At 47.8% G+C, this 27,139-nt stretch overlaps 1 protein-coding gene across 4 annotated transcripts in view; it reads left to right on the top strand.

The window, feature by feature from the left end:
• dmxl2 (Dmx-like 2) overlaps nucleotides 1-27,139 on the top strand; it is a 46,632-nt gene that overhangs the window by 17,946 nt on the left and 1,547 nt on the right. For 2 of the 4 annotated variants that reach the window (XM_048262406.1, XM_048262407.1), the window contains exons 18-43: nucleotides 302-2,017; nucleotides 4,338-4,448; nucleotides 4,670-4,839; nucleotides 5,478-5,575; nucleotides 5,684-5,849; nucleotides 7,302-7,566; nucleotides 9,509-10,635; nucleotides 10,949-11,140; nucleotides 11,457-11,533; nucleotides 11,793-11,923; nucleotides 13,131-13,376; nucleotides 17,575-17,768; nucleotides 17,859-17,992; nucleotides 18,954-19,039; nucleotides 19,194-19,395; nucleotides 19,542-19,659; nucleotides 20,709-20,774; nucleotides 21,261-21,347; nucleotides 21,588-21,709; nucleotides 22,845-22,989; nucleotides 23,977-24,037; nucleotides 24,188-24,315; nucleotides 24,649-24,726; nucleotides 24,937-25,028; nucleotides 25,591-25,643; nucleotides 26,739-26,956. In XM_048262406.1, the coding sequence (XP_048118363.1) occupies nucleotides 302-2,017; nucleotides 4,338-4,448; nucleotides 4,670-4,839; nucleotides 5,478-5,575; nucleotides 5,684-5,849; nucleotides 7,302-7,566; nucleotides 9,509-10,635; nucleotides 10,949-11,140; nucleotides 11,457-11,533; nucleotides 11,793-11,923; nucleotides 13,131-13,376; nucleotides 17,575-17,768; nucleotides 17,859-17,992; nucleotides 18,954-19,039; nucleotides 19,194-19,395; nucleotides 19,542-19,659; nucleotides 20,709-20,774; nucleotides 21,261-21,347; nucleotides 21,588-21,709; nucleotides 22,845-22,989; nucleotides 23,977-24,037; nucleotides 24,188-24,315; nucleotides 24,649-24,726; nucleotides 24,937-25,028; nucleotides 25,591-25,643; nucleotides 26,739-26,956 (6,083 nt within the window). The remainder of the gene's footprint in view (nucleotides 1-301; nucleotides 2,018-4,337; nucleotides 4,449-4,669; nucleotides 4,840-5,477; nucleotides 5,576-5,683; nucleotides 5,850-7,301; nucleotides 7,567-9,508; nucleotides 10,636-10,948; nucleotides 11,141-11,456; nucleotides 11,534-11,792; nucleotides 11,924-13,130; nucleotides 13,377-17,574; nucleotides 17,769-17,858; nucleotides 17,993-18,953; nucleotides 19,040-19,193; nucleotides 19,396-19,541; nucleotides 19,660-20,708; nucleotides 20,775-21,260; nucleotides 21,348-21,587; nucleotides 21,710-22,844; nucleotides 22,990-23,976; nucleotides 24,038-24,187; nucleotides 24,316-24,648; nucleotides 24,727-24,936; nucleotides 25,029-25,590; nucleotides 25,644-26,738; nucleotides 26,957-27,139) is intronic. The other 2 variants (XM_048262408.1, XM_048262409.1) reach the window with 1 other exon arrangement.

Genomic DNA, 27,139 nt, shown 5'->3' on the forward strand with positions numbered 1-27,139 from the left:
TGAAAAGGAGTCTCCTGGGCGAGGGTCAGAGTGACCACTGGTGAACTCCCACTCTGGGAACTCTTTTTTTGAAAGGGCTTTGTTCTTGTAATTCTGTCTGGTGCTGATCTTCAGCTATGTTTTCTTTCCTTTAGATCAAAGGTCTTTAAGAGAATTATTTAAGTCCTCTTGAATGTTGTATTATTTCCTGGGCCATGTTTTATTTAAAAAGAAAAGGGATCGCTTGTTACCTGACAGAAATGGAAACCTGTGTCAGGGTTGTTTGGCTGACTCTCTGTCCTTTGTCCTCCTCTCCCTGCAGGTCACCTCAGCTCCTCGTCCATCTACCCGGTGTGTCTGGCGCCGTACCTGATCGTCACCACCTGCTCGGACGGCCGAGTGCGCTTCTGGCGCTGTGCCGTGGACGTGGACCTGGGTCTGGACCCGGCCACCCCGGCCGGTAGCGTCAGCGAGGCCGAAGGCGCCTGCTCCTACCGCTGGGAGCCCTGGAGCCTCCTGAACGAGGAGGAGGACAACAACAGCGCGGTGGGCGTGCCGGGCCGGCCGGTGGCGGTCAGCTGCTCCTACACGGGCCGCCTGGCCGTGTCCTTCAAGCAGCCGTCGGCCACACCGGGCTTGCGCGACTTCTCCATGCACGTGTCCATCTACGAGTGCGAGTCGACGGGCGGGTCTGAGTGGGTGCTGGAGCAGACCCTGCACCTGGAGGACGTGGCGCGGCCGGCCGAGGCGCTGGACCCTCGCGTGAGCGTGGACAGCAACCTGTTCGTCTACAGCAAGTCCGACCTGTTCCTGCACAAGGACAGCCCCAACATCAAGCACTTTGTCCACCTGGACTGGCTGTCCAAGGAGGACGGCTCGCACATTCTGACGGTCGGCGTGGGGTCCAGCATCCTCATGTACGGCCGCATCTCGGGCATGGTCAACGAGCAGACCAGCGGCAAGGATGGCATGGCAGTCATCGCTTTGCCCCTAGGGGGCAGCATCAAGCAGGGCGTGCGCTCGCGCTGGGTGCTGCTGCGCTCGGTGGACCTGGTGTCGTCGGTGGACGGCACGCCCTCACTGCCCGTCTCGCTGTCGTGGGTGCGCGACGGCATCCTGGTGGTGGGCATGGACTGCGAGATGCACGTGTATGCCCAGTGGCGGCAGGACAAGAAGCCCGGCGAGTCAGAGAGCGGCAGCCTCTGCTCCGCGGAAGACATCGTTGCCGCCGCCGCCAGCGTCGCTCGCCCGGCCCCTGCGCCCACCGAGGGCCGCCCGCGCTCCAAGAGCGTGTTCGAGGGCAGCGCCGGCATGGACGACATCTTCCGCGCGCCGGCCGTTCTCCAGGACGGGGGCCTGTTCGAGGCGGCGCACTCGCTCTCCCCGACGCTGCCCCAGTACCACCCGACTCAGCTGCTGGAGCTCATGGACCTGGGCAAGGTGCGGCGCGCCAAGGCCATCCTCTCGCACCTGGTCAAGTGCATCGCGGGGGAGGTGGCGGTGGTGCGGGACGTGGAGGCCGGCGAGGGGGGCGGCCGGCGGCACCTGTCGCGCACCATCAGCGTGAGCGGCAGTACGGCCAAGGACACCATCGTGGCGGGGCGCGAGGGCGCGCGCGACTACACCGAGATCAACTCCATCCCGCCGCTGCCGCTCTACGCGCTGCTCTCCGCCGACCTGGACACCTCCTACAAGGCCGGCGAGGAGGCCGGCAAGGGCGGCAAAGGTGCCCAGGAGGCCGAGGCGCAGAAGTCCGGCGAGGACCAGTACGCCGACCTCTTCCAGGTGCCCGGCGTCTCCACGGACGACTTTGTCAGCTTCGCCACGGAGAAGCCAGAGAAGAAGTCGCGCTTCATCAACCTGTCCCAGTACGGACCCACCTACTTCGGGCCCGAGCACGCCCAGGTGCTCTCCAGCCAGCTGATGCATTCCAGCCTGCCGGGCCTCACCCGCCTCGAGCAGATGTTCCTGGTGGCACTGGCCGACACCGTGGCCACCACCAGCGCGGAGGTGGGCACTGCGGACACCCAGTACACAGGTGAGTGCGTACGGCGTGTGAAGGTGTGTTGCGTGGCCGTGTTCCGTGAGCAAGCACACATGTTGTGCATGTTGTACAGGTAAACACGGCAACTTAGATGGCTGTGAGAAATACTATGAAGAGGTATTTATTATTTTTTAATGTCTTGTTTTATGGACTATTTTACCTCTTTATTTCATTTGAAAGGATGGGCTGTACTTTGTAAATGTAATTTTCTTTTAAGCAGGATGACTGTGCAAAAGACAGTCCATCATAGCGGCTTGCTGGCTAATTGAAATAATGCACCCATATCATTCCCAAGGAGATTAAAGGGACACCAGGCAAGCCTGATGCTTTTTTTCTACGAAACTCCCCCTTGCTCAGTCTGAAGCTCTTTTCCTTTTTTTGCGTCTTCCGTCAAGGGTTTTCACTGCTTCTTCGCCGGCTCTGCCATTATACACACGTTTGCAACAATCTCTAGCGTTTCGTTAGCCTGCCTCTGTGCTGTAAACTGATCCTGCTTTGGTCGGCGGGTAGGATACACCAAACTTGCAAGTGGGATATTCTTCCTACAGGCAGTAGGGGGCGGGCGAGAGAGCCTTCATATCGAAGATGATTAATTAACACGAAAACGTTGCCTGGTGTCCCTTTAAGATATTTGTCAACACAGCAGTATCAGAACAGCAGTGTGATTGCATCGTCTGCCTTTATGTGTTTGTTTGATTAGTATGTCACCTACGTTGTCCATCTGATTTATTTAGTCTTTTACTTCAAAATCGAGATCAAACTTAAAACAGAATGAAGTTCATTTGATTATATGTGGGAGTGTGCAGTTACTGTACTGTATACATAGACTCATCCTAAATAAACTCATCATTTAACTTCATGCATAAACATTAGAGATATATTATACATTAATCTTTTGAAATGTATTGAGTATTGCACAGTTGCTGAATTGTGATATTATTTATACGTTATCTTATCGTTATTGTGGGCGAAGTAACACAACAGTATTGATTTGTGAGTGACTTTTTAGAGACAGCGGTGGCACACTGTGCAGTTCTCAGTTCTGCAGTGTTCTCTTGAGGCAGATGCACTGACTCCTTGTTAAGGTTTAATTGAACCTGATGGCCTCATATTTCTCCTGTCACTGTCTGACTTCCTAGTGATCATATTGATACATTAGGGGTGTCGCCCGACAGCATATTTTCCCAACAGGAATAGAAACTAACCAGCCATTAATAGAAATTTACTGTGCCAGCTTGTGTGCAGATCCATCTAATGTTACTCGCCTCATCTGGTCACTAAACACAATGTTCCTGCTGGAGCTAATTGATCTAGAGAATGTGATAAATGTCTCAGGAAATGTCATTGCTGGCCTCTGTGTCGGTGATTGAGTTAACAAATATACACAATAGGTAGCAGAAAAGCCTGCTTTAGCAGAGGTTTTTAAGAGCTAATTTAGCTTATTAACCTCTATGTCTATTGTTTAGCCTATAGTAACAATTTATAGTAATGATAGTAAGTCAGTGGAGGCCATAAGGATTAAACGGGGCTAACCTTGTGCTACAAAGGCTAGCTTTAGGATTTACCTGAATTTGGGAAGTAGGGATGGCATGACTACTCTAGCTTTTGGCTGGATGTTTGGTTGGGAGCTAGTGTTATGGTTGTTAGCCTTGTTTAATTTGCTGTGAGAGCTAGCCTACGTGTTGGGTGCTTGCCTCTGCAGTGTGGGCACTATATATATATATATATATATGAGAGAGAGAGAGAGAGAGAGAGAGAGAGAGAGAGAGAGATTATGTGTAATGGGGGCACTCGTCTGGGCAGTGTGGTGTTTTAGGGGGGTGAAGGCCACAGCAGCCTGTGTTGGGCCTGTGTTGCGTGACTGCAGAGGAAAAATCCCCGGGGCTTCGCTCCTCACCCTGCGTCAGCCATGGCCGCCGCACACACTGGCAGAGTAGAAACAGACACAGAGCAGAACAAAACAGAACAGACTAGAGCAGAACGCTCAGTTCCGCTGGCACTTTGCCTGGGTACATGATGCAGTGATGATATTAAGCCTCACGGCTAGTGCACGCAGAAGTACTGAAAATATGAACATCTGAAGGTTGTACCGGGGGATTCTCCTTTTAGACTGCAGTACAGACAGTGAGGAATACAACAATAAAGGCCAGTCATTGCTTGCTTTGTGATGTTATATTTGACCGTGTGTGTGTGTGTCTGTGTCTGTGTGTGTGTGTGTGTGTCTGTGTCTGTGTGTGTTTGTATGTGTGTGTGTGTCTGTGTGTGTTTGTATGTGTGTGTATGTGTTTGTATGTGTGTGTTTGTTCTGCACCAGGTGGTGAGGCGCTGGATGAGTGTGGTCTGCGGTACCTGTTGGCCATGAGGCTGCATACCTGCCTGTTGACCTCCCTGCCTCCACTCTATCGGATGCAGCTGCAGCACCAAGGTAGAGTACTGGCCTCCCCTACAGGTCAGCCGTGCTCACTAACACACACGCTGCACGCTTCAGTGGTGTCCGGTTTAGACTTCCATCTCTGTTTATCATGCATCATTTGCACTTCTGCTCTCACAATATAGATCTCATAAACAGCATTGATATGGTTCTGGTGGTTTTGAAGCGGTGAGTTGGCAGTGAAACGTTTGCACGCTTGCTGTGTGCCTCTGCAGGCGTGTCCACCTGTCACTTCGCCTGGGCGTTCCACTCGGAGGCAGAGGAGGAGATGCTCAACATGATCCCGGCCATGCAGAAGGGCGACCCGCAGTGGTCCGAGCTCAGGGCCGTGGGAGTGGGTTGGTGGATCCGCAACATCAACACACTGCGCCGGATGGTGGAGAAGGTGCGACTGGACCGCCACTGACCCCTCACAGCTGTCTCCTTAATCATACCTCTCGCCCAAGCATTTGATCAGTGCCATTAGCATTTTTGTATTTACTTCACAAAATGTATATGTTTTACACATTTATACATAGATGCTGTGTATTATACAGAGAAATAGGATATTCAGCCAGTGTCAGTGTCTTAGCCAGCATAACTGACAAAACTGCAGTGGAGCATTAGAGGGGTGAGGCCTTTGAACATTGAAGATTGCTGGAATATGCTGTAGAGATTTCCAAACTGGAGTACAGTGCAGGTCCTCAGATGTCTTGTCTAGAGAGAGCACAGTTATGTGCTATTCTCCACTGCGCATAATGAGTCTCACAGCAGGAAACCTCTCCCATCTCACAGCCTCTCCTCTGCACAAGGTTCACATCCATCCTTTAGTGCAGATAGGCAAGCCAAATGGCTTTTCCATTACAGTTATGAGGCGAATGTCGATTGCTTTCTCTGTCGGAATATGTGGGTGCAGAGCCATATAAAGCCTTTATATGGCTCTATATAAAGGTACCTTTATATGGCTCTGGGTGGGTGTTATTCACTCCTCTCTACCAGTACTTATTCCTCTGTCCATGTCGTTTTGCTATTGTTCTTATAAAGGTGGGGAAAGCTGCATTCCAGAGGAACAATGATCCACTCGACGCTGCGCTATTCTATCTTGCCATGAAGAAGAAAGCCGTTCTGTGGGGGCTTTTCAGGTAAAGCCAGTGGCTATCCACTCTCAGATGCAGTTCAATCAGAATGTCAGCATGGGGGGGACGACGGGCCGAGTCTCACACGCTCGTGTGTTTGCTTATGCACATCAGGTCTCAGCACGACGAGAAGATGACCCAGTTCTTCAGTCACAACTTCAGCGAGGACCGCTGGCGCAAGGCGGCCCTGAAAAACGCCTTCTCGCTGCTAGGCAAGCAGCGCTTCGAACAGTCGGCCGCCTTCTTCCTCCTCGCCGGCTCGCTCAAAGACGCCATCGAGGTGGGCCTCCCTCCACACCGCCTCCTCAGCCGTGCTCCACATATTAAATATCACTGTTTACCCCATGAGGAAAGGACACACAAATCTATTTCCACCCTTCAACAATAGAAGCCAGCGTAGGATACCTAATTCAGTCCCCTCGTGTTTTGATTATTGAATCTCCTTAAGCACACTATCTGCATAGTAATGCTGGTGCTGAATATGTGGTGGGAAATGAGTGATGGGCTCAGCTGTGATGTAATTGTGTGGATTAGATTAAAGCCTCCTGTCATGGAGGAATACAGGCTGAAACAGGCCGCAGTGTAGTGCAGGGTTTGAAGGGTCGTCATGCTGAAGTTGGACAGTCCAGTCACTCAGGGGAAATGACCCCCCAGACATGCAGATACACACACGCATGCACACACACACGCACACACACACACACACACACACACACACACACACACACACACACACACACACACACACAGCTATTCCACCTCCAAATGCCCACAAATAGCAAAGACGCTACAGAGAGTGGCAAGAAACATAACAAGGTGTTCCGCAACTAGACCTTGCGGCTCAGACACCCAGAAGCCTTGAGAAACACATGCAGCAGAGAGAGAGACAGGGAAACATCAGAAATATAATTCTGTAAACGTGACATTTAAAATTAGATCTGCTCACTCAAGTGACGTATGTAGCTTATCTTAGCTGAATGTTCAGCAGCTTCACCAGTCAAAACACTAAGATAGCGTGCTCTGTGCATGGGCTGTGAAGTCAGGAGGCTGCCCTGCTGACAACAAAGCTTGTGCAGCTGTCTGCTGCCAGATCCAATTCAGCTTAATTGTTCCAAATTTATTTCATCCAATCTCATTGATTAAGCATTTTTTAATTAGTTTGTTTATGTGACATCAAGGCTCTTGTCCAAGGGCATTTTGTGTTTTGGAGAGGCATTTAGAAGCAAAGTGACTAATTTCATTTCTTTCATGAGAGAGTCAGATGGCTTTTGTAGACAGTCTTGCTTCTTGCTCTGGTGATTTTGTTCCCTCTGTTACCATCCTGACATTTATACCACTAATCCACCCTCCACATTCCCTCTGGCTCCCTCTGAAGCAGCACTCGCCTCCAGTGGTAGGAGCGTCCAGGTTGAGGGGGCATTTCCTGGACTTGTGTTTGGGTGTAAACCCTTTCCATTTGCTAATTAGTACAGCTGCTGAAGCAGAACTGATTTGAAAAAATCTCACTCAGAGCACAGGTTTTCAACAGCCCAAACGCATGGCTGGACCCGCTTCAGTCTCCAAAAGCTACAATTTCACATGCTTGCTCACATGATGACACTCATCTCTCTCTCTCTCTCTCTCTCTCTCTCTCTCTCTCTCTCTCTCTCTCTCTCTCTCTCTCTCTCTCTCTCGCTCTCTCTCGCTCTCTCTCGCTCTTTGTGTGTGTGTGTGTGTGTGTGTGTGTCTAAAGGTGTGCTTGGAGAAGATGGAGGACATCCAGCTGGCCATGATCGTGGCGCGGCTCTATGAGGCCGACTACGAGAGCTCGTCCACGTGCCAGGGCATCCTGTACGAGAAGGTGCTGGGCTGCAAGCGCGATGGCTCAGGCTTCTCCTGCAGCAAGCTCCACCCAGACCCCTTCCTGCGCAGCATCGCCTTCTGGATCATGAAGGACTACACCCGTGCCCTGGACACTCTCCTGGAACAGATCCCCAAGGAAGATGACGAGAACCCCGGTGAGGACAAATGGACAGGATAGCACAGGCTAATTCTGCGCTAGCCGACCCACCCAGAGTCTGTTTAGTTAATGGGAGGCATTAGCGTTACCTTTGAAGCTATTTCTGGGCCCTCCCATTCTCACATGTTGATGAGTGACTAGCGCAGTGCTGCGCTCGGTGGAGGCGAGCCTCTTAACAGGGTGCAGTGAAGCGCGCCACGGGTGGCTCAGGAGTCCAGGGTCACTGAGCAGAGCACAACCACAAAGGAAACCACCGGGCCAATGAGGTCTCATTAAACCACTGAGCACGAGCAGCAAAACCTTTCCAACAACAAACATGTGTGGTGACACTAGTTAATTAACAAATTATTGTACAGGACAAAGTACAAAGGATTTAATAGCTTTGTTGTACCAATATTAGTCTTATTGAGAGCCAGAACAGTCAGTTTATACCAGGGGTCTCAAACTCCCCTCGCCCGCGGGACAAATCCGGCCCACGTCCGGCCCGCGACATATATCAAAATAATAATGCAATCCGGCCCTTGAGGGTATTCTTTTTTTCAATTGCGACAAACAACGATACTGATTAAAATAGACGATAGATCCAAGTACGGTGACAAATCTCATTTGTAGGCTACTCTCCTCCACTATTTGCTAGACATGCAGAGCTTGATTCAAACCCAAAATCGCTGCAAAAAGTTTTCAGGAAATACTTGTAACCTATTACACGCGAGAAACACGAAGACGTGCATTTGTAATGACGCGATGCAGGCCATAGTTTTGCACAAATTGAAGCAGAAATAGGCCTACACCAAATGTTGAAAAACGTTCACGTGTGATGAAGTCTTGGGTAGGCTATATTATTCACCTATTCTGATTCTGAAGGAGAATATCCTTTTGGAGATTATGATCGACCGTGTATTGACAGTGATAGTCACGGTGCGTCTGTGAATGGAGGTGCGTCTTTGCGTGTATACCACGATGTCCACTAAGTATACCATGCTTTTTTCGACCCTCTGCCAAACATAGCTCGGAGGTTGCAGTGGTAATCGTGATGATAGTGTCCGTAATGGATGTGGTACAGACAGCAGGGCTAGTAGAAATAGGGCTCTGAAGAACTACAAAGTCACCCTCGATAGGAACTGATTTGACCAGGTTTATTGTAGGCCTTGTGGTTATAGGCCAGTAGTTTACTATTGATAGGCCTACATCTTACTGTAGGTGTTTTCCTGTTAATTTGTTATGTGGGTAATATGACAAAAAAGAAAGTAAACCTGCTTAAATATGTTCATCCAGCATTTACTGAAAGGTACATAATTTGAGGTGCTTGCTATCCAGTGGCAACAGATGGGTAAATGTACCCCCTTCATAAACTTTTGTTTATACTCAAAGATTTTTACATTTACAGCAAGACTTTATCTCTGACCACTTTCATGCCATGGCCTTTTTAAATTTTTAAATAAAAATACAATGGTGTTGCTTTCTTAACCCTGACGCCTATTGCCAGGTTTAAAAAAGTTATGAGAGGAAAATATTTTTATTTGGTGTGAAACACACACACAGGCCTACCTGTTTTTATGCTTTTTTGTTTGTTTTTATAATTTGTATTAATATTTATTTTATTTATAAGCTACAAGGTTGCTAGCACAGGTGTCTAAAATAGATAAAATACTTGCACTTTCTGTTTGTATTTTTGTGTTTGAAAATACAGTATTTGAAAAAAAAACATTGCATTTTAGGAAATAGGGCTCCGTTCTTTTTTGTATTATTCTTTAACACTTATGTGGCCCTCCAATCAGATGACATTGGCGGAAGTGGCCCCCAGCTCATTTGAGTTTGAGACCCCTGGTTTATACCATGTACAGTATATTATGTTCTAGTGTTCTAGTTGAACTTTTCTGAATGTACCTTAGTGGTTGGGTCCTGCGGCCTGTTTCAGTGCTGTTTTTTGCTTTGTGCAGAGGTCATGGTGAAGTCGTGCAACCCAGTGGTCTTCAGCTTCTACAACTACCTGCGCACGCACCCGCTCATCATCCGCCGGCACTTTGCCACGCCCGAGGGCACGCTGGCGACGGTGGGCCTGACTGCGGAGAAGAGCAGCGCCGACGAGATCAACCTGATCGAGCGCAAGCTCTTCTTCACCACCGCCAACGCCCACTTCAAGGTGGGCTGCCCCGTGCTGGCGCTGGAGGTGCTCTCCAAGATCCCCAAGGTCACCAGGAAGGGCGGGGGCAGCAGCAGCAGCGGCGGCGGCTCCATGAGCAAGGGCTCTTCCATGGCCAACGTCAGCGCGGTGGAGAACGGCGGCCGCGCCGGGGACCTGGACTGGGGCACGACGGCTCCGGCCTGGGGCTCGGGGACCTCCACGGCCGCCACAGACTCGTCCGCCTTGCTGGACTGGGGTCAGCCGATGGTCAAGGCGGACGACGACGATCTGAAGCTGGACTGGGGGGACGACAAGGGCGAGGACGGCGAAGACGAGGATGATGATGATGATGGAGGCCTGACGATGAAGAAGCCTGAGGCGGTGGCGGCCGCGGAGGAGAAGAAGCCGAGCAGGCCCCCGGGCAAGGTGGGCAGCCTGCAGCGCGAGGACTCGGCGGGAGAGGGCGAGGTGGACGTCATCGCCGAGCAGCTTAAGTTCCGCGCATGCCTCAAGATCCTCATGACGGAGCTGCGCACGCTGGCCACCGGCTACGAAGTGGACGGCGGCAAGCTGCGCTTCCAGCTCTACAACTGGCTGGAGAAGGAGATCGAGGCCATGCACCACATCTGCAACTACAAGGCCGAGGGCCAGGAAGGGGTCAGCAGCGCCAGCAGCACCACGGCCGTGGAGAAGTGGGCCGAAGGCGGCGCCGAGGGCTCGCTGGACATGGGCGAGGACGCCGGACCCTACGAGCGCCACCAGGTGGAGCGCAGGAGGCTGCAGGCCAAGCAGCAGCACGCTGAGCGGCGCAAGGCCTGGCTTAGGAAGAACCAGGCGCTGCTGCGCATCTTCCTCAGCTACTGCAGCCTGCACGGGGCCAAGGGCGGAGGGGTCACCTCCGTCAGGATGGAGCTGCTCTTCCTGCTGCAGGAGTCCCAGCAGGTCAGGAAGGCCCACCTACATGACCAAATAACTCCCTCAGACCATCTTCCACGTAGCCTGCACTGTTATAGCTAAACTGCACATGAACGCTATTGGCAGCACTGTAAAAAACAAACCTTTTTTTAAGTCACCAGATTGTTATCCATAATTTCAATGATTCAAAAAGACATGTTGCTCTTCATTTCATGTCTGTTAGCAGGTGGAATCCTGTACACAATTATATACATTCTGTACATTGTGGCAGTATATCCGTGATAAACATCCATGATGTTGCAATTAAATATGTGTGTGTTCCCACATTTGACTCACGCAGGAGACCACGGTGAAGCAGCTGCAGTCTCCTCTCCCGCTGCCCACCACACTGCCCCTGCTGTCGGCCAGCATCGCCCCCACCAAGACGGTCATCTCCAACCCCGTGCTGCACCTCAACAACCACATCCACGACATCCTCTACACCATCGTCCAGATGGAGGCTCCGCCACACCCCGACACCATTGATGACCGGGTAAGGCCACGCTCTGAGGCTTCTCCTCTCCCCCTCTCCCTCTTTGACCTCTAAAGGTCGTAATGGCTGATGTTCTAAACTACTCCAATAACTCCAATCTAAAAGCTTCACTTTTACCTTACTGTACCTCTTTTCCAACTCCAGCCAATGCTGGATGGCATTGCTTGTTAGACTGTGTGAGTTTGTGTGTGTCTGTATGTGTGTCTGCATCTGTGTGTGTGTGTGTGTGTGTGTGTGTGTGTGTGTGTGTGTGTGTGTGTGTGTGTGTGTGTGAGGGCGGATGAATAATGGCGCTGATTGTGTGTGTGTGTCTCAGGTGAATATGCTGCATACACTGGCTGCCTCTCTCTCTGCGTGCATCTATCAGGCCCTGTGTGACAGCCACAGCTACAGGTACCCACCTGGCCGCTTGCCAGCCCACTTGCTGACTCGGGTCTAGAATGCCTGGAATACGTCATGAAATCTGCCATGTTAATTCCATAACAGCATGTCATTAGCAAGGTTTTAGCGAGCTGTGTTAGCATGATGCTAAATGCTACTTCATTTGATCTAACATGACTGTTCAGTCATGTTCTGTCAGATTTGACTGAAAACACATTTATTAGAACTGAAACCTTCCCACTCAAGTTGTCCTGTGGTGTGGTTTCCATAGCAGCCAGACAGAGGCCAATCAGTTCACAGGGATGGTGTACCAGGGCCTGCTGCTTAGCGAGCGCCGACGTCTTCGCACTGAGAGCATCGAGGAACACGCCACGCCCACCTCTGCCCCTGCACAGTGGCCAGGTAAGCCCCAGGGGATTTGTGTGAAAGGCAATACGGTTTGAACTGTTTGTCATAAATGTTAAATGTGAGGACATGACGGCTCCTTTTTGTATTGTTTTTTTTGTCCCTTCTGTTTTTAAAACCTAAACTATGAGATAATGCTGTTGAGGCTGAAGCTGAACAAAGGCTTTGTGCCAAGAATTTATTTTCAAAAACCCAGAACCACTTTCCCTTCTATTAGCACTCAAAAGCAGGCTAATAATCTCATCCCTCCCTCCTGTTTTATTACCACAATAATCGGACCTCATGAAAGGCCACTATCAGCCTCTACCACTATGTAGCTTCACCCACAGTTAAGTGTGTGTGTGTGTGTGTGTGTGTGTGTGTGTGTGTGTGTGTGTGTGTGAGCCTGTCTGAGTGCGCGAGTGTCTGTCAGCACGGCCGCTAATGAAAGGAGTGCAAACACGCGTGTGTAATTAGAGCTCTTGTTTTGCCCACCGTTGCCCACCGTGCCGCGAGGCCCAAAGCCTGGCACAGGCAGATGGCGCTCGGTAATGGGCACTTGGCTGCCTTCGCTAGGCGAATACGAGGAGAGTTTGTGTCACGCAAAGGTGGGCAGGGCCCTCTGCACACACCCACGCAGGACGAGCAGTAGGATTCCGCTGGGTTGGAGCGAGGGGTCAAGAGCAGATGGACAGGGGTGGGAGTCACAGAGGAACACTCTGTACACGCCTAGCAGAACACGCCACCAGCAGGAAGTAGCATAGCTGGCACTAGCGCAGTATGAGACATAATGATATACTGTGTGCAAGACAATTGATATATATAGACAAGAAATATAGACAGATTGCTAAATGTAGTTTAGCAAAAAATACTTTTCCCCCCTGTGCCGTCCACTGCTTTTGACATCAGAAATGATGTTGACTAGCGTGCTGAAAAGGAGAGGGTCTTGATACTAACCCATCATTCACTCCTGAGTTTGATTGCAAGGCACCACCAGAAGTAATTGTACAAAAGAATATGATTATAGCCAAATCTGTTCAGACACAGAGGGATGATGTCAAGTACATTTGTCCTTTCAGAATATGTTCAAATAACGGCCCTGAAGATTTTATTGTAATAGTCGTATAATTCATAGGACACAGGATTGTTTAGGGCTCATGAACAACTTATATTCATGTGTGTGTGTGTGTGTGTGTGTGTGTGTGTGTGTGTGTGTGTCCAACAGGCGTGTCGTCCCTCATCAGCCTGGTGGTGTCTGCCCAGGGCGAGGAGCAGCCGCGTCTGAATGTGATGCTGTGTGAGGCGGTGGTGGCCGTCTACCTCAGCCTGCTCATCCATGGTCTGGGCACCCACTCGAGCAACGAGCTCTTCCGGCTGGCCGCACACCCCCTCAACAACCGCATGTGGGCCGCCATCTTCGGTGGCGGGGCCAAGGTCATCATCAAGCCCAAGAGGACCTCTGAGAGCCCAGGTAGGGAAGCTCCCATATTTACACACTCCCACAAGACATCCACATGTACTACTACTACTTACTACACACACAGTTCTACACACACACACACACACACACACACACACACCGCATTCTTACAGTATGCTTCGTCAGCTGATCTGACATGACTGGCCAACAGATGGCCATGGACAGGAGTGCTGCTCTTGAGATCCTCTTGGTGTGTTAGCGTACATGGAGCGTCATGTCCGTGTGTCCGGGTGGTTCACCTGAGCTTGTACGAGACACACTGTGTGCTCTGTAGCTCCGGAGGGAGCCTGAGTGAAGGTCACCCAGTGCCAGTGGCTCAGAGTGCCCTCTGCCCCCCCCCCATGCAGCTGTTTTTGAGGAAGTCCCCTCAGAGGACAGTGCCCCAGGTCCGGCTCCGGCCCCGCCGGCCGGCTGTGAGTACGAGACACAGATGTTCCGCTCTCCTCTCCCCCCTCCTGGGTCAGGAGCTTCAGTTCAGCTCAGTTCAGTTCAGGTCCTGATGAAGCGCAGGGGAGACAGCAGGACCACAGGAGCTGTGCCGCAGGACCTGGAGGGGGGACAGGGAGACTGGACACTGGGTTTGCAGTGTGGTCTGCTGTGGTGCTGGGGTCTGTAGAAGGAAAATCATGTATTCCAATTTGGGTGCAGGTGCAGGACATGAGAAAAGGTGAACCACACTTGGTTCACCTTTGCTCATGTCCTGCACCTGCACCCAAACAGATGCATTTACATGATGATGTAACTGATGCATCCAGAATTTCACTGAATTGGAGCTTAGGGGCCAAAGCAGTTCTCAACAGAGGTTTAAAAGCACAAAACTAAAGGCATTGCTCAGCAGAAAGCAAGTGTGCAGACATTCACTAGTGGGGTTTTCAGTGCATTTGCACTCCCGGGTGCACGTCTTCACTCTCAATCAAAAGGATTTCTTTTTCGAGGAAAATTGTAGTTCATTGTCCTCCGTGTGTGTGTGTGCCTGCATGCCCTATCTCTGTGTGTGTGTGTGTGTGTGTGTGTGTGTGTGTGTGTGTGTGTGTGTGTGTGTGTGTGTGTGTGTGTGTGTGTGTGTGTGTGTGTGTGTGTGTGTGTGTGTGTGTGTGTGTGTGTGTGTGCATGATGCGTGTGTGTGTGTGTGCGCCTGCATGCCCTATCTTTGTGTGTGTGTGCCTGCATGCCCTATCACTGTGTGTGTGTGTGTGTGTGTGTGTGTGTGTGTGTGTGTGTGTGTGCGCGCGCGCGTGTGCGTGCGCCTGCATGCCCTATCTCTGTATGTGTGTGTGTGTGTGTGTGTGTGCGTGCGCCTGCATGCCCTATCTCTGTGTGTGTGTGTATGTGTGTGTATGTGTGTGTATGTGTGTGTATGTGTGTGCGTGCGTGCGTCGCGTGCGTGCGTGCGTGCGTGCGTGCGTGTGTGTGCCTGCATGCCCTATCTCTGTGTGTGTGTGTGTGTGTGTGTGTGTGTGCGCCTGCATGCCCTATCTCTGTGTGCGAGTTTGTGTGTGTGTGTGTGTGTGTGTGTGTGTGTGCGCCTGCATGCCCTATCTGTGTGTGTGTGTGTGTGTGTGTGTGTGTGTGTGTTCACCTGCATGTTCTATCTGTTTGTGTGTGTGTGTGTGTGTGTGTGTGTGTGTGTGTGTGTGTGTGTGTGCGCCTGCATGTCCTATCTCTGTGTGCGAGTGCTGTGTGTACTCATTGTCTACTCATTTGTTAATCATGCAGCTGGTAAGGTTAATGTGGAGTTCGAGGTCAAAGGGGAGCTACTGCGCTCGGACAGTAAATCAGGTATCTCACTCTCCCTCTGTCTGTCTCTCTCTCTCTCTCTCTCTCTCTCTCTCTCTCTCTCTCTCTCTGTCTCTCTCATTCCCCTGTCATCTCTTATCTCCAGCCCCCCCTGTGTTTGTGCTAGATGTAACTGTAGCCAAAAGAGATCCGAGTAGATAGATACACACTCTCTCCCCAGACGAATGGAGTAGTCAGCGGAGTAATCATCGCTTGTCATGTGTGTCATGGAAGGCTGTAATTAGCCTGTGCTGTGTTCATTCAGGGACAAGGTCAGCTTAATCTGTCAATGCAGGGGATAGTCCAGACACCACTGGTCAAGTGAAGTGAGGGAAACTGGAACAGAAAACAAAACGCACTAATCAGTCATTCCTGATTAGACCAGTAGATTCAGCCTATCCGTCAGTGAAGTCCCTCTGTACACAGCTGTGTCTGGGCATCTCTGGTCATATCTGTGTCCAGACCCCCACCTCCTCTGCTCCCTGGGCTAGTAGCGCTGGTGGCCCGGATATCTCCTGAGGTATCTCCTGTCCAGACAGTGGCTTTTCACCCTGTTCCCCCAGCCAGCCACCTGACGGAGGAACGCCTCTGACTGTTATGGCCCAGGCTCTGTGACAGAACTGCCCTCTCTCCCCGTCTAATCTCACTGAGTAGTCTCTCCTGTCACCAAGCGCACGTGGATGAGGCCTTCCTGTCTGCACACGTAGACACCATAAAACAACCTCCATATCGAGAGAGAGGGGCTCTGCATCCAGCCACAGAGGATCAGTAGTATCTGACAAAAGTGCTGCCACTTTTCTACATTTCTACATGTTAGTACAGTGCATGTCCTGCACATATCATTACAACAGTTTAGCAAAACACTTGATCATGATCTCATGGCTATGAAGAGCGGAACAAATCCATCAGAAATTATAGCTTCATGCTTCAAATACATTCTGTCAATCAAAACATTCAGACTTACATAATTAGCTATATGACTAATAATTACTAATAATTAGATACACTAATTAATTATGTTGGCACACAGTCTGATACTATTCACGAGTTGTAGAAGCTTTTGTGAATCACCACCTAATAATAATCTCCTGCTGTAGTTGTTTTTGTTGTAGTTGTGTAAACTGTGATGCTTTTTTCCCCTTTTAAGCTGTGTTTGGTTGTCTTTTTTTGATATGTTGGCTGTGATTTTATTTCTGAGTCTAGCAGCCCCAATAGTCCCTGAGATAGTTGTCCAGGAGAACAGTGAAGGTTTGTGGCCAGAGTGTGTGCATGTGTCTGCGTGTGGTGTGATTTGCCTCACTCTCCGTGTTCCTCTGTTGCCTTGTGTTCTTTTCTACTACCAAGGTAGGCCGTTCAGAAGTAATGACCAGTCTCATGGTCGTCTTCAGAACTCCACTGGTCTGTAAGCAGACTCCCTCATCCTGATGCTCTTTTTCTCCTCAGTTCCCACCTACTAAAAGAGTCTCCATTAAACGGGACAACACTCTTAAACCAGTGAGCCATTTAACACCCCTGATCAATACATTGGTGATGAATAGATGCAGTAGCCCAGAGCAATCCCAGCCTGTAGCCCACCTTAATCAAATAATGGAGAAGAAGAAAGCACATTGACTAAGAGAGGAGTACTTCCTCATTAGCATTCCTTTGCTCTGTTTTGGTTGGGGGTGTGGGAGCAGCTGTCTGCTGATATGTGCAGACTGATTAGCCTGTCCAGACACTCGCCTCTGCAGTGACATCAGCTGCTTTTAGCAAGAAATTGCTCGGAGGAGGGATCTAAACTGAAGTGGATGGATGGCGGAGGCCTCTTTTCTATCAAACCCAAAGGGCTTTGTTTCTGAAATAAAACTGCTGCTCTCCACTCTGCGTCATCCCTTTTGTTTTTCTCAAAACTCTCCCTCGCTGCACGACTGACCTCTTTTCTCAGCGCTGTTCAGAAAGTTCTGTTATTGAATTTTCTTTGTCTGGAGGCCTGTGCGCCAGTAGATGCTGTAGGGAATGGTGTGTGTGTGTGTGTGTGTGCTGTGGGGAATGTGTGTGTGTGTGTGTGTGTGTGTGTGTGTGTGTGTGTGTGTGTGTGTGTGTGGGGAATGGTGTGTGTGTGTGCTGTGGGGAATGGTGTGTGTGTGTGTGTGTGTGTGCTGTGGGGAATGGTGTGTGTGTGTGTGTGCTATGGGGAATGGGTGTGTGTGTGTGTGTGTGCTATGGGGAATGGTGTGTGTGTGTGCTGTGGGGAATGGTGTGTGGTGTGTGTTTGTGTGTGTGTGTGTGTGTGTGTGTGTGTGTGTGTGTGTGTGTATCTAGAAAGCCAAAAGCACCAGGGATGAGGAAGTAAAGCAGGATTGGCTGGTCCCAGTGAGCCATGGTAGTGCTCTGTCTGACATGACCCCCTGTCTTGTCTCTCCTCCTGGGGCAGCTCTACCCCCTCCCACCCCACCGGCCGAGGACGTGGACCGGCACCGCCGCCGCTTCAACATGCGCATGCTGGTGCCCGGGCGGCCAGTGAAGGAGACGCCGGCCACCCCGCCGCCCGTCCCTGTGGAGCGGCCCACCTACAAGGAGAAATTCATCCCTCCTGAGCTCAGCATGTGGGACTACTTTGTGGCCAAGGTAAGTCCACTGGCCCCTAGGGCTCAATGCTACACTGGACTCTGTGTCATGGTCTCAGGTCAGAACTCACGCTGACCCTCCTTCCTGCAGCCCTTCCTACCTCCCTCAGACAGCGGTGCCCTGTATGACTCGGACGAGAGCGGAGTGAGTGACGACGATGATGACGATGACGCCTTCCTCTCTGACACGCAGATGACCGAGCACTCTGATCCAAACTCATACAGGTGTGTCGTCTCAGCAAGTCTTTTCAGTCTGGAATAATCTCAGAGGCGGACAGAGTACACAGCTTCATTACTTGAGTAAAAGTACAGATACCCTTTGCTAAATTTTACTCAAGTACAAGTAAAAGTACAACAGTCAGATGTCTACTTAAGTAAAAGTACTGAAGTACTTATTTTTAAAAGTACTTGAGTATCAAGAGTAGCCTACATTTTCTAAATATTGCATTACTACTGCCACAGTGCTTACATTTATGTACAGAAATGTCCTACATGGAGTTATGAAAAATGTTAATACCTTGGAGAATGTAAAAGGAATTGAAAGTAAAATCAAGTCATTTTCATCTTTTTACCATGTTGCCAGGGATGGGCAGTATTTCTAATACATGTATTTAAAATACAAAATACTATTTTGTAATTGAAACACTTGAAGCGAAAACTATCATTAACTTGTTCAGAAAATTGAAATAGTCTGGCGGGGTGGGGCTACGGGTTGGCACATTCCCGGGATGGACCTGCTGCGTCTTCATCTATTGTTTCGTCCATGGTTTCGACTCTTATCTAAATCTGACCATGGAGTTGACTTTGGTGGAAAGCTGAAGGTGATTGCTGATAGGCTGTCCCAATCAGTGGCGCCTCCACAATCCAATCACGTTTGAGAGGAAAACAACAAATTGAGGGTTTCCGAGATTTTTCTTTTTTCCTTTTTTAGAAGTAGTAACGGGTACTCATGGTTATGGATAGAAATGTAGCGGAGTAAAGAGTACAACATTTGCCTCTCAAATGTACTTGAGTAAAGTCATGAGTACTCTCCAAAAATGATACTCGAGTAAATTACAGATCCCTCAAAATTGTACTCAAGTACTGTAGTCAAGTAAATGTACTCTGTTACTGTCTGGCTCTGAATGATCTGCTGCGTTACATGGTCCACACAGAAAGCTAACACTGTGTTTTGTCTCTGTTGTAGCTGGGCACTCATCCGCATGGTGATGGTCAAACTGGCCCTACACAATGTCAAGACCTTCCTCCCCCTTACTGGGTTAGACTTCACAGGTAAACCATTTACAGTACTCACTGACCAATATTGTTTCATGCATATTAGATATGCTTATAATTATTTATATTTAACACAGCCAATCAAAGCTTTTATAATTTACAGTACTTGTATACACAGCATGTGTTGATTTCCCCCCTGTTGAAATGTCAGACTTGCCGGTGGTGTCCCCCCTTTGCAATGCTGTGATGAAGACCCTTGAGAACTGGGAGCAACTCCTGCTGGACAAGATGAACAGATTTGACGGCCCTCCTCCCAACTACATCAACATCTACCCCACTGACATGAGCGCCGGCGGGGGCCCGGCCATCCTGCGCCACAAAGCCATGCTGGAGCCGGACAACACCCCCTTCAAGTCAGTCCACTACTGCAGACCATTCATATGACCAAGGCCTAATAAGACTAATTGTAGTAAAATCACGTTTCATCCAGTGTGTTACCGTGGAGTGATCCTTTACCATGTGATGTTATTGACCGCTGTGTTTGCGCTGTGTTGAGCAGGGCGAAGCATCACCTGTCCTTTCCTGTCCGCCGTCTCTGGCACTACCTGGTCAAACAGGAAGCTCTGCAGGAGACTCTGATTCGCTACATCTTCACCAAGAAGAGAAAACAGAGCGAGGTAAAGTCCCGACCAGTGGATGTCTGTTTGGTGTTTCCACAACCTCCTCTTTTCACTCGCAAATAGCCCTCCCGCTGACATCACAGTATCAGTGACAAATCCAGGTGTGGGCAGCCATTGTAGGTTTGTTAGGGGGCTCTTTTGAGTGGTTGGATTGAGATGGTACATGCTCTTCTAGTTTTCTGGGGTTTTCCCTTTCATTCTCACCCCTGTGTCTTTGCATCAGGAGAATGAGTCAGTGTAAATTCTCTCTATACTTGAGCCAAGTCTGTCATAATTAGATGCTAACTGGAAATGGCATTTCATGTATTAAGGCTACAGAGCAAAAAGTGAATTTATATTATTATTATTATTATTATTATTATTATTATTATTATATATAATTGTGTCTGTAGCGGAGCAGTACCTTGTTGATGATATTTTAACATTGCTGTAGCATATTGGTGAGACAAATTTTTGACGAACATTTGAACAGTTGACATTTCCCGACTTCAGGTTGTCTTGATGTTCATCCAAATCAAGAAGTTAAAAAATATTGCTTTGTATACAAGTCTAAAAACTAAATGAGGTTGATGTAAAATGCTCTGTTTTTTATGTGCTATAAAGGGTAAATATACATAACTATTAATGAAATCTTGTCTTGAAGTGTATAAATGAATATCAGTAGTGGATAAAGTATTGACCTACTGTAATGTCCACTCACTAAAATGTAGCATATACAGTATAATAAATAAAATGGCAAATCATAAACTCACAATAACAACTTATTGTTTTACCTAATGGCAAAACAATATCCCTTTAATAGCATGACATTCATTCAAAACAAAGGATTTGGAGTCCTGCTAGCCCATCCCAATGTTACTTGAGCGGACTGTCTCCTCAGGGGCACAGGAAGCTCCACTCTGAGGACGGCATGCTTGCAGCAGCCCTTTTCATTTGACTTTTCATTTCTCCCCCCATTCTCATGTTTTTTGTTGTTTGTGCACCTGGTTTGTGTTGTGACCTGTGTGTTTATGTGTGGCGTGGTGTGCTGTGGGTGTGCTGTGTAGTCTTTAGACGGCCATGGGGACCAGCTCAATCAAAGCTGCGTAGCGGGAGCACGCAGCGGCAGCAAGGTAGTATGCCTCCCGCCGCGCCGCTCCAAGCCAAGCCAAGCCATGTCTGCAACGCCACCTCCAGCTCTGGGCTTTGGGCTCCTCTCCTTCTAACCAGACACTCCCCCTTTTTTTCAGTTTGACTTTCGTACCTCTTCCGCCCCTCACCAATCCCTAACCAATCTGCCACCAACGCTTCTCTCCCTAATCACTAACCGGCTAGTGTGTTTACAAAATAGTAATAATAATAATAATAATAATTCAAATGACAAAATAATTTTAAAATGACATGCATTTCACTCCTTGTGCTCCGACTGTAAAGATCTTGCGCTGGCCTAAAAGTACAAAGCAAAGTGAAAGTTGCGTCCATCTTCTGCAAGGACAGTGCAGTCCACCTCTGTGTTGCATGCTCACTGAGTTGTTTATGTGTTTGTGTGTGCGAGAGGCTATTGCACTGCTGTCGGTAGCAGAGGGATGACCGCTAACGGGCCGGTGCTCTTCTTACAGGTGGAGGCGGACCTTGGCTACCCGGGTGGAAAGGCAAAAATCGTCCATAAGGAGTCGGATATCATCATGGCTTTTGCCATAAACAAGGTGGAGGCTTCTGTGACTACTCATATTTTCTGTATATATGTTGGGTTTTTCACCAAGACTGAGATACTAGGGTAATGCTAGAAACTGCAGAAATGCAGAAAGGCATGCACAAAGTAATCTTTAAACAGTTTATTCCATTAGAATATTTTGAATATTCTTAACCAGTGATTATGCCCTAGTGGGGGCCCAATAAATGCAGAGGTCTCTAATGTTGTGTTTGTGTGTGTGTCCTGTGCACAGGCCAATATGAATGAGATAGTGCTGGCCTCTACTCATGATGTACAGGAAGTGGACGTGTCCACTCTGCTGGCTGCGCAGCCCTTCACCTGGATCGGGGAAGACTTTGACAAAGAGTCGCGCAGGTCAGTGCCCCCAAGCCCAGCTTGTCCACTCAACCCTGTACACTGATCCTTATTGTTTACATGCCAGTTGACACATTCCACTCCTTGTTGCCACGGCTGCCTAGCATGCCAAGTAGAGTTAGCACATCCATGAGAGGAGTGAGGAAGAGGTGTTGGATTCTAGTTAGATGGCGAGAATGGCTGTCAGAAACGGCGCTAAATCCAGTGCTAAATTAGTGTGCAGCGTTTTTTTGGATATAGGCGTGGTGACATATTCTCCTCTGATAGGGAACTTCTGCTGGGGATCTGGATGCATCATCCTCCAAATAGCCTACAGTTTGTTTCCAGAATAATTTTAGTATTATAAGTAAAAAGGTATGTAGAGGATAAAAGTTCTATTTAATTGACAAAGGAGCCTACTAAGAAAACCTAGGTTTCCATCTGAACTTTTATTTCTCTAGAGGAAAAGAGCACTCCTATTCCCTCAAGTCACACTGCAGCAAGTGCCAGAATGTCTGCTGAAGCGTTTAACATTTCAGCAAAGCTGAACTATACATTTTTAATTTCATTATCTAGCTCCAAAGATGCAAAAGCGTTCCATTGAATGAGTTTAGATTATTAAATTGAATATGCAATATGTTAAACATGTTTTGGCATTTGACGCTGTAGGCCTACAATCTCTAGAATGGGCTATATTGATCATTGCAAAAAATAGCTAAAAATGAGATTGTCATGGAATTTAAGTAAGCAAAACATCAGGTTCAAAGTCATATACTGTACCCTAGTGATTAACAATATATAGTAAGAGTCATTTGAACAGTCAGATGAAGTGATGCAGCTGGGACATTTTAAAACTTGTCTGGAAACTTACAATAATGTATCAGTAATTTTCTACTGTAACAGTAGAAGAAGGACTACAATCTAAATTGCATGTCCAGAACATGCAGTGATATTGCTATCATCTATATACATTACTATACTACATTGTAATCTCATCTGACGCATTGAGTTTTAAGGGATGCTTGACAGTGTTATTATGTCACTAATTAACTTCGGCCTTTCTCTGCCTATGTAGTGCCATTTAGCACACCTTTACTACTGCCTTTGAAACATGTCTAATTCTGCCCTGGGATTCCGTCCCTGTGTCCTTCTCCAGCTCTGATGACGTGGACTACCGGTCCTCCCACACCAACATCGCTCAGGCCAGCAGTGCGGCGGCGCCCTTCGCCCCGCCGCAGATCTCGGCCTCCGCCTCCATGCCATGGCTGGGCAGTGGGCAGACCAGCATGGGCGCCAGCGTGGTACGTGACTCATCACATACTGACCACATATGCTAACGCTTGGCTCTGAACTGGAGGCATGGCCAGGACGACTCAGCGGAATTTGCCTGCAGCAGAATGAGTGACAAAGGATGCTGGGCTTGTGTGTTTGCAAAGTCAATGCTACAATGGCATTTCACTCTGTTGCATGAGTGCATGTTTGTCTCTCTGTCTGTCTCTCTGTCTCTCTGTCTGTCTGTCTGTCTGTCTGTCTGTCTTTTGGAGACTCAGTGTCTCCCAGGATGCAGTTGTGTTAAGGCACCAGTAGATGGACACACATCACTCCTCAAACCCCTGTGTTGTCATGTGTGCCAGTTTCTCTCTAGCAAAGTGCTTGTTTATTGGATGAGAGTATGAAAGCACTAGGTATAGACCATGTTGTTTCTTTTGGAGTGAGGTTTGTCAGAAAGCTTTAAATGGATTTAAATAGACTTGTCAGCAGAGTTTATAATGACAGGGTTCTTGTGGGAGAGAGATGAAACAGGATTAAGAAGTGACGTGAAACAGCCTTTGACCATGTCCACCTAAAGCCACATGGGCCTGAGTATCCTGTTCTGGGTCGACCTCGACCTGGGAATAGATCCATGGGTATATTTATTTAGTCTCTTATCACAATAACACCAGCAATCAATCTCCGTCTAAACACTCATTGATGAGTCTAAGTTCACTGAGATTACCAGGGTCTGCGTTTGTATTGAGCAGAGGAGAAATAATAAACATGAGATAAGGCCAGCCATCGGCAGCCCAAGGTAGAGAACTGCGTCACCCAGCCAGTTCCCAGGTCCTCCACAGTGAGGTCCCACCAACAAGGATTAATGGCTGGTCTAGGCCTGAAGTGTTATTATTGTCTGGGTGATCTCAGCTGAAACGTAAAACTGTTCTCCTTCAGTTCTTATAATACAAGCCAATAACCATGACAATATTGAAGTGCTTTTGTGTGACTCACCTAATATGAACTGTTTTCCACAGATAATGAAGAGGAATCTGAATAATGTGAAGAGAATGACATCCCATCCCATATATCAGTATTGTAAGTTTTGTTTAACTATTTGTTTTCCTAACAAACATTAACCTCAGGTACACTTAACCATCTCACTTGTGTGATCAACATTAAACTTTTTTTTTTTTTGTACTTAAACAAAAGCCTTTCCAAAAAATAATACCTGTGTGTGTGTGTCAGACATGACTGGAGCTCAGGATGGGAGTGTGCGCATGTTTGAGTGGAACCGGCCGCAGCAGCTTATCTGCTTCCGACAGGCAGGCAACGCCAGAGTCACCCGACTCTACTTCAACTCCCAGGGCAATAAGGTACAGCACCATTGCAATCTACAAGGACATATTTCAATGTCTTTTAAGTGTATGGTGTCTGTCTGATTTGGACGTTAAGTAAAACAAAGCAGGAGGGCTTTGGCATTTGAAATGCATGGTGCCCAGATGAAGCAGTTTACTGAGATGATGCTTCCAGCACCTGTTTTTATCCCAGCCGAAACGTCAAGGTAGTTTTAAAGCATAGTCTCAATCGCTCGCTCTTTTCTCTCTCTCTCTCTCTCTCTCTCTCTCTTTCTCTCCCTCTCTCTCTCTTTCTCTCTCTCCCGTCTCTCTCTCCTGTCTCTCTCTCTCTCTCTCTATGTGTGTGTGTAGTGTGGCGTTGCTGATGGGGAGGGCTTCCTGAGCCTCTGGCAGGTCAACCAAACCTCATCAAACCCCAAACCTTACTTGGTGAGTCACGAAGGAGGAAGACAGGATGTTGCTCATTTAAAATCACTGGTGCAAGTCAAAGCACTTTCCTTTCTATAGTGCCTGCGTACATCAGCTTCAGTTGGCATGGTGAATTAATGTTCCTGTTCTCTTTTGTGTTCTCTCTCTCTCTCTCTCTCTCTCTCTCTCTCTCTCTCTCTTTCTCTCTCTTTCTCTCATTTCTGCCCCCAGAGCTGGCAGTGTCATACTAAGACCTGTGGTGACTTTGCCTTTATCACTTCTTCCAGTCTCATTGCCACAGCTGGCCAATCCAATGACAGCAGGTCAGTGTCAGGCAATAAGGAAATTATTTCACTTACACAAAGAGGCTTCTGAATGTCAGCTCCATAGAAAAAATATCCACTGATCAGTCCAAGATCCCAATATGTGAACCAACTGCCTTGTATTGTGTAGGTCCCCATTATGCTACCATAAAGGCTCTGACCCATTAAGGGGTGGACTCCTCAAGAATGTTTGTTTATATGTGTCTATATGTGTGTTAATGTATGTCCTATATGTGTTAATAAGGTAAATATGTACCCATTTTTCCTTCTTCCTACAGAACCTAGAACAAACATTAAATTAGTTAATGTATTAACAGTTGCTGTCTAATATATTCAACCCCTTGACAGGCACCCTTGTAACAATGTTCTTTACTTCACCTGGCATTGATTTTAATGTTGTGGCTGGACACTGTGTATACTGTATATATTAGTATACTCTTTTTACATACAGTATGTGCACAAATATAATAGAGTGTCAGCAAATCTAGAGATTATCTGAGAACTCGTCAGAAGGGAATAGTTATTTCTGTCATACTGAAATGTATGTTTATTTATTTTGCAGAAATGTATGCTTATGGGACACCCTGATTTCGCCCAGTAATACTATGGTGCACGGTAAGCTTGTACAGCTGCAGCTGAACATCTCAGTTAATTTATTGCATTTGATTGAATGACTCAAAGACAAGACTGTTGTAGAGAATGTCCTGGGTAGGTCTTTTCTTGAATGTCTTTGGTCTTTAACTATCTCTCCTGGTCATCCTTGAGACCAGGGATTAGAAACTAAAACCGGAAACGAACACTATTTTTGGATGAACGTAACCGAAAACTTGTTTCAGAGTAAATTGTTATTTTCAATTTTAGATAACCGGTTAATAATGGTATTTATCATTCCGATTAACCTTTGTTTGAATATGATTCAAACGTTTATAAGCTTGGAAAGTCACCTGCCCAGTGTTCTCCAGAGCCCTTATATGATTTAGTCAGATTTGACTAAATCATATCAGATTTGCCTCCCCTGTATAATAGGCTAGAACTGCTAGTTGATACAAATATGTTTCATATCCAACACTAAATGCCTTTTCCAAGTATGTAGCCTAAAAATAACATAGGCTACCAGAGACACTAGGATGGTATCTATAGGTCTGTCATGCAATTGGTAGCACCACACACAGCTTAGGCTATTACAGGGTTTAAAGCAAGGACATTTTCTGTGCCTGAAGTTAGGCTATTAGTTATTATTTCAATATTTCTAATATTGTATAGGCCTACTTTCAAATCTCTCCCCATGCCTGAATTCAACAATTAGCTTTAACAATTAGCTTTGATATCTAATGCGCTTTGATTTAAGCTTTAAGACTGTTGGGGAAAAAAAGGCTATAGCATTGTGCCACCGGCCATAAATCAATTTGTAAAGGCAATGTCATTTTTAAAGGAACATTATTAACCATTCTTCTATAACGTTCTAACCGGTTATAATTTGAAGGAGAGGCCTTGGAACACTGGAACAGAAATTAAAAAATATTTTTTGCTCAGAACGAACCAAAATGAAAATCATTCTGTTTTCAGTCCCTGCTTGAGACTGTGCTGGATCTGGATTGCAGATTTTTTTTTTAGGCTGTCAGGTTTTACTATAAACTGCTCATAAACATGAACATAAACATATGCAGTTGGTAGAATCCACTAAGTACGGATTTCTAAATGTTTTGCCAGCCTTCCCTTGCCATGACAACGGGGCCACTGTGCTGCAGTATGCCCCCAAGCAGCAGCTCATCATCTCCGGGGGGCGCAAGGGCTTTGTGTGCATCTTTGACATCCGGCAGAGGCAGCTGCTGCACACCTTCCAGGCCCACGACTCAGCCATCAAGGCCCTGGCATTGGACTCCACCGAGGACTTCTTTGTCACCGGCTCTGCTGAGGGGAACATGAAGGTGACCAGAGCTGGACACATCTAGCATAGTTTACCTGTATATGTTTTTGACCTTTTTCCTGAAGATGTGAAGTTATGTGTATCTTTAGGATTATGGGGAATTGATTTGCTTCTTTTTTGTTCATTTCATCACAATTTGTAGAGCTTAAAGACCTGTAATTTGTTTGTCTGTCTGAATGTGTGC

Source organism: Alosa alosa, chromosome 14 (assembly GCF_017589495.1).
Source record: "Alosa alosa isolate M-15738 ecotype Scorff River chromosome 14, AALO_Geno_1.1, whole genome shotgun sequence".
Taxonomy (NCBI): domain Eukaryota; kingdom Metazoa; phylum Chordata; class Actinopteri; order Clupeiformes; family Clupeidae; genus Alosa; species Alosa alosa.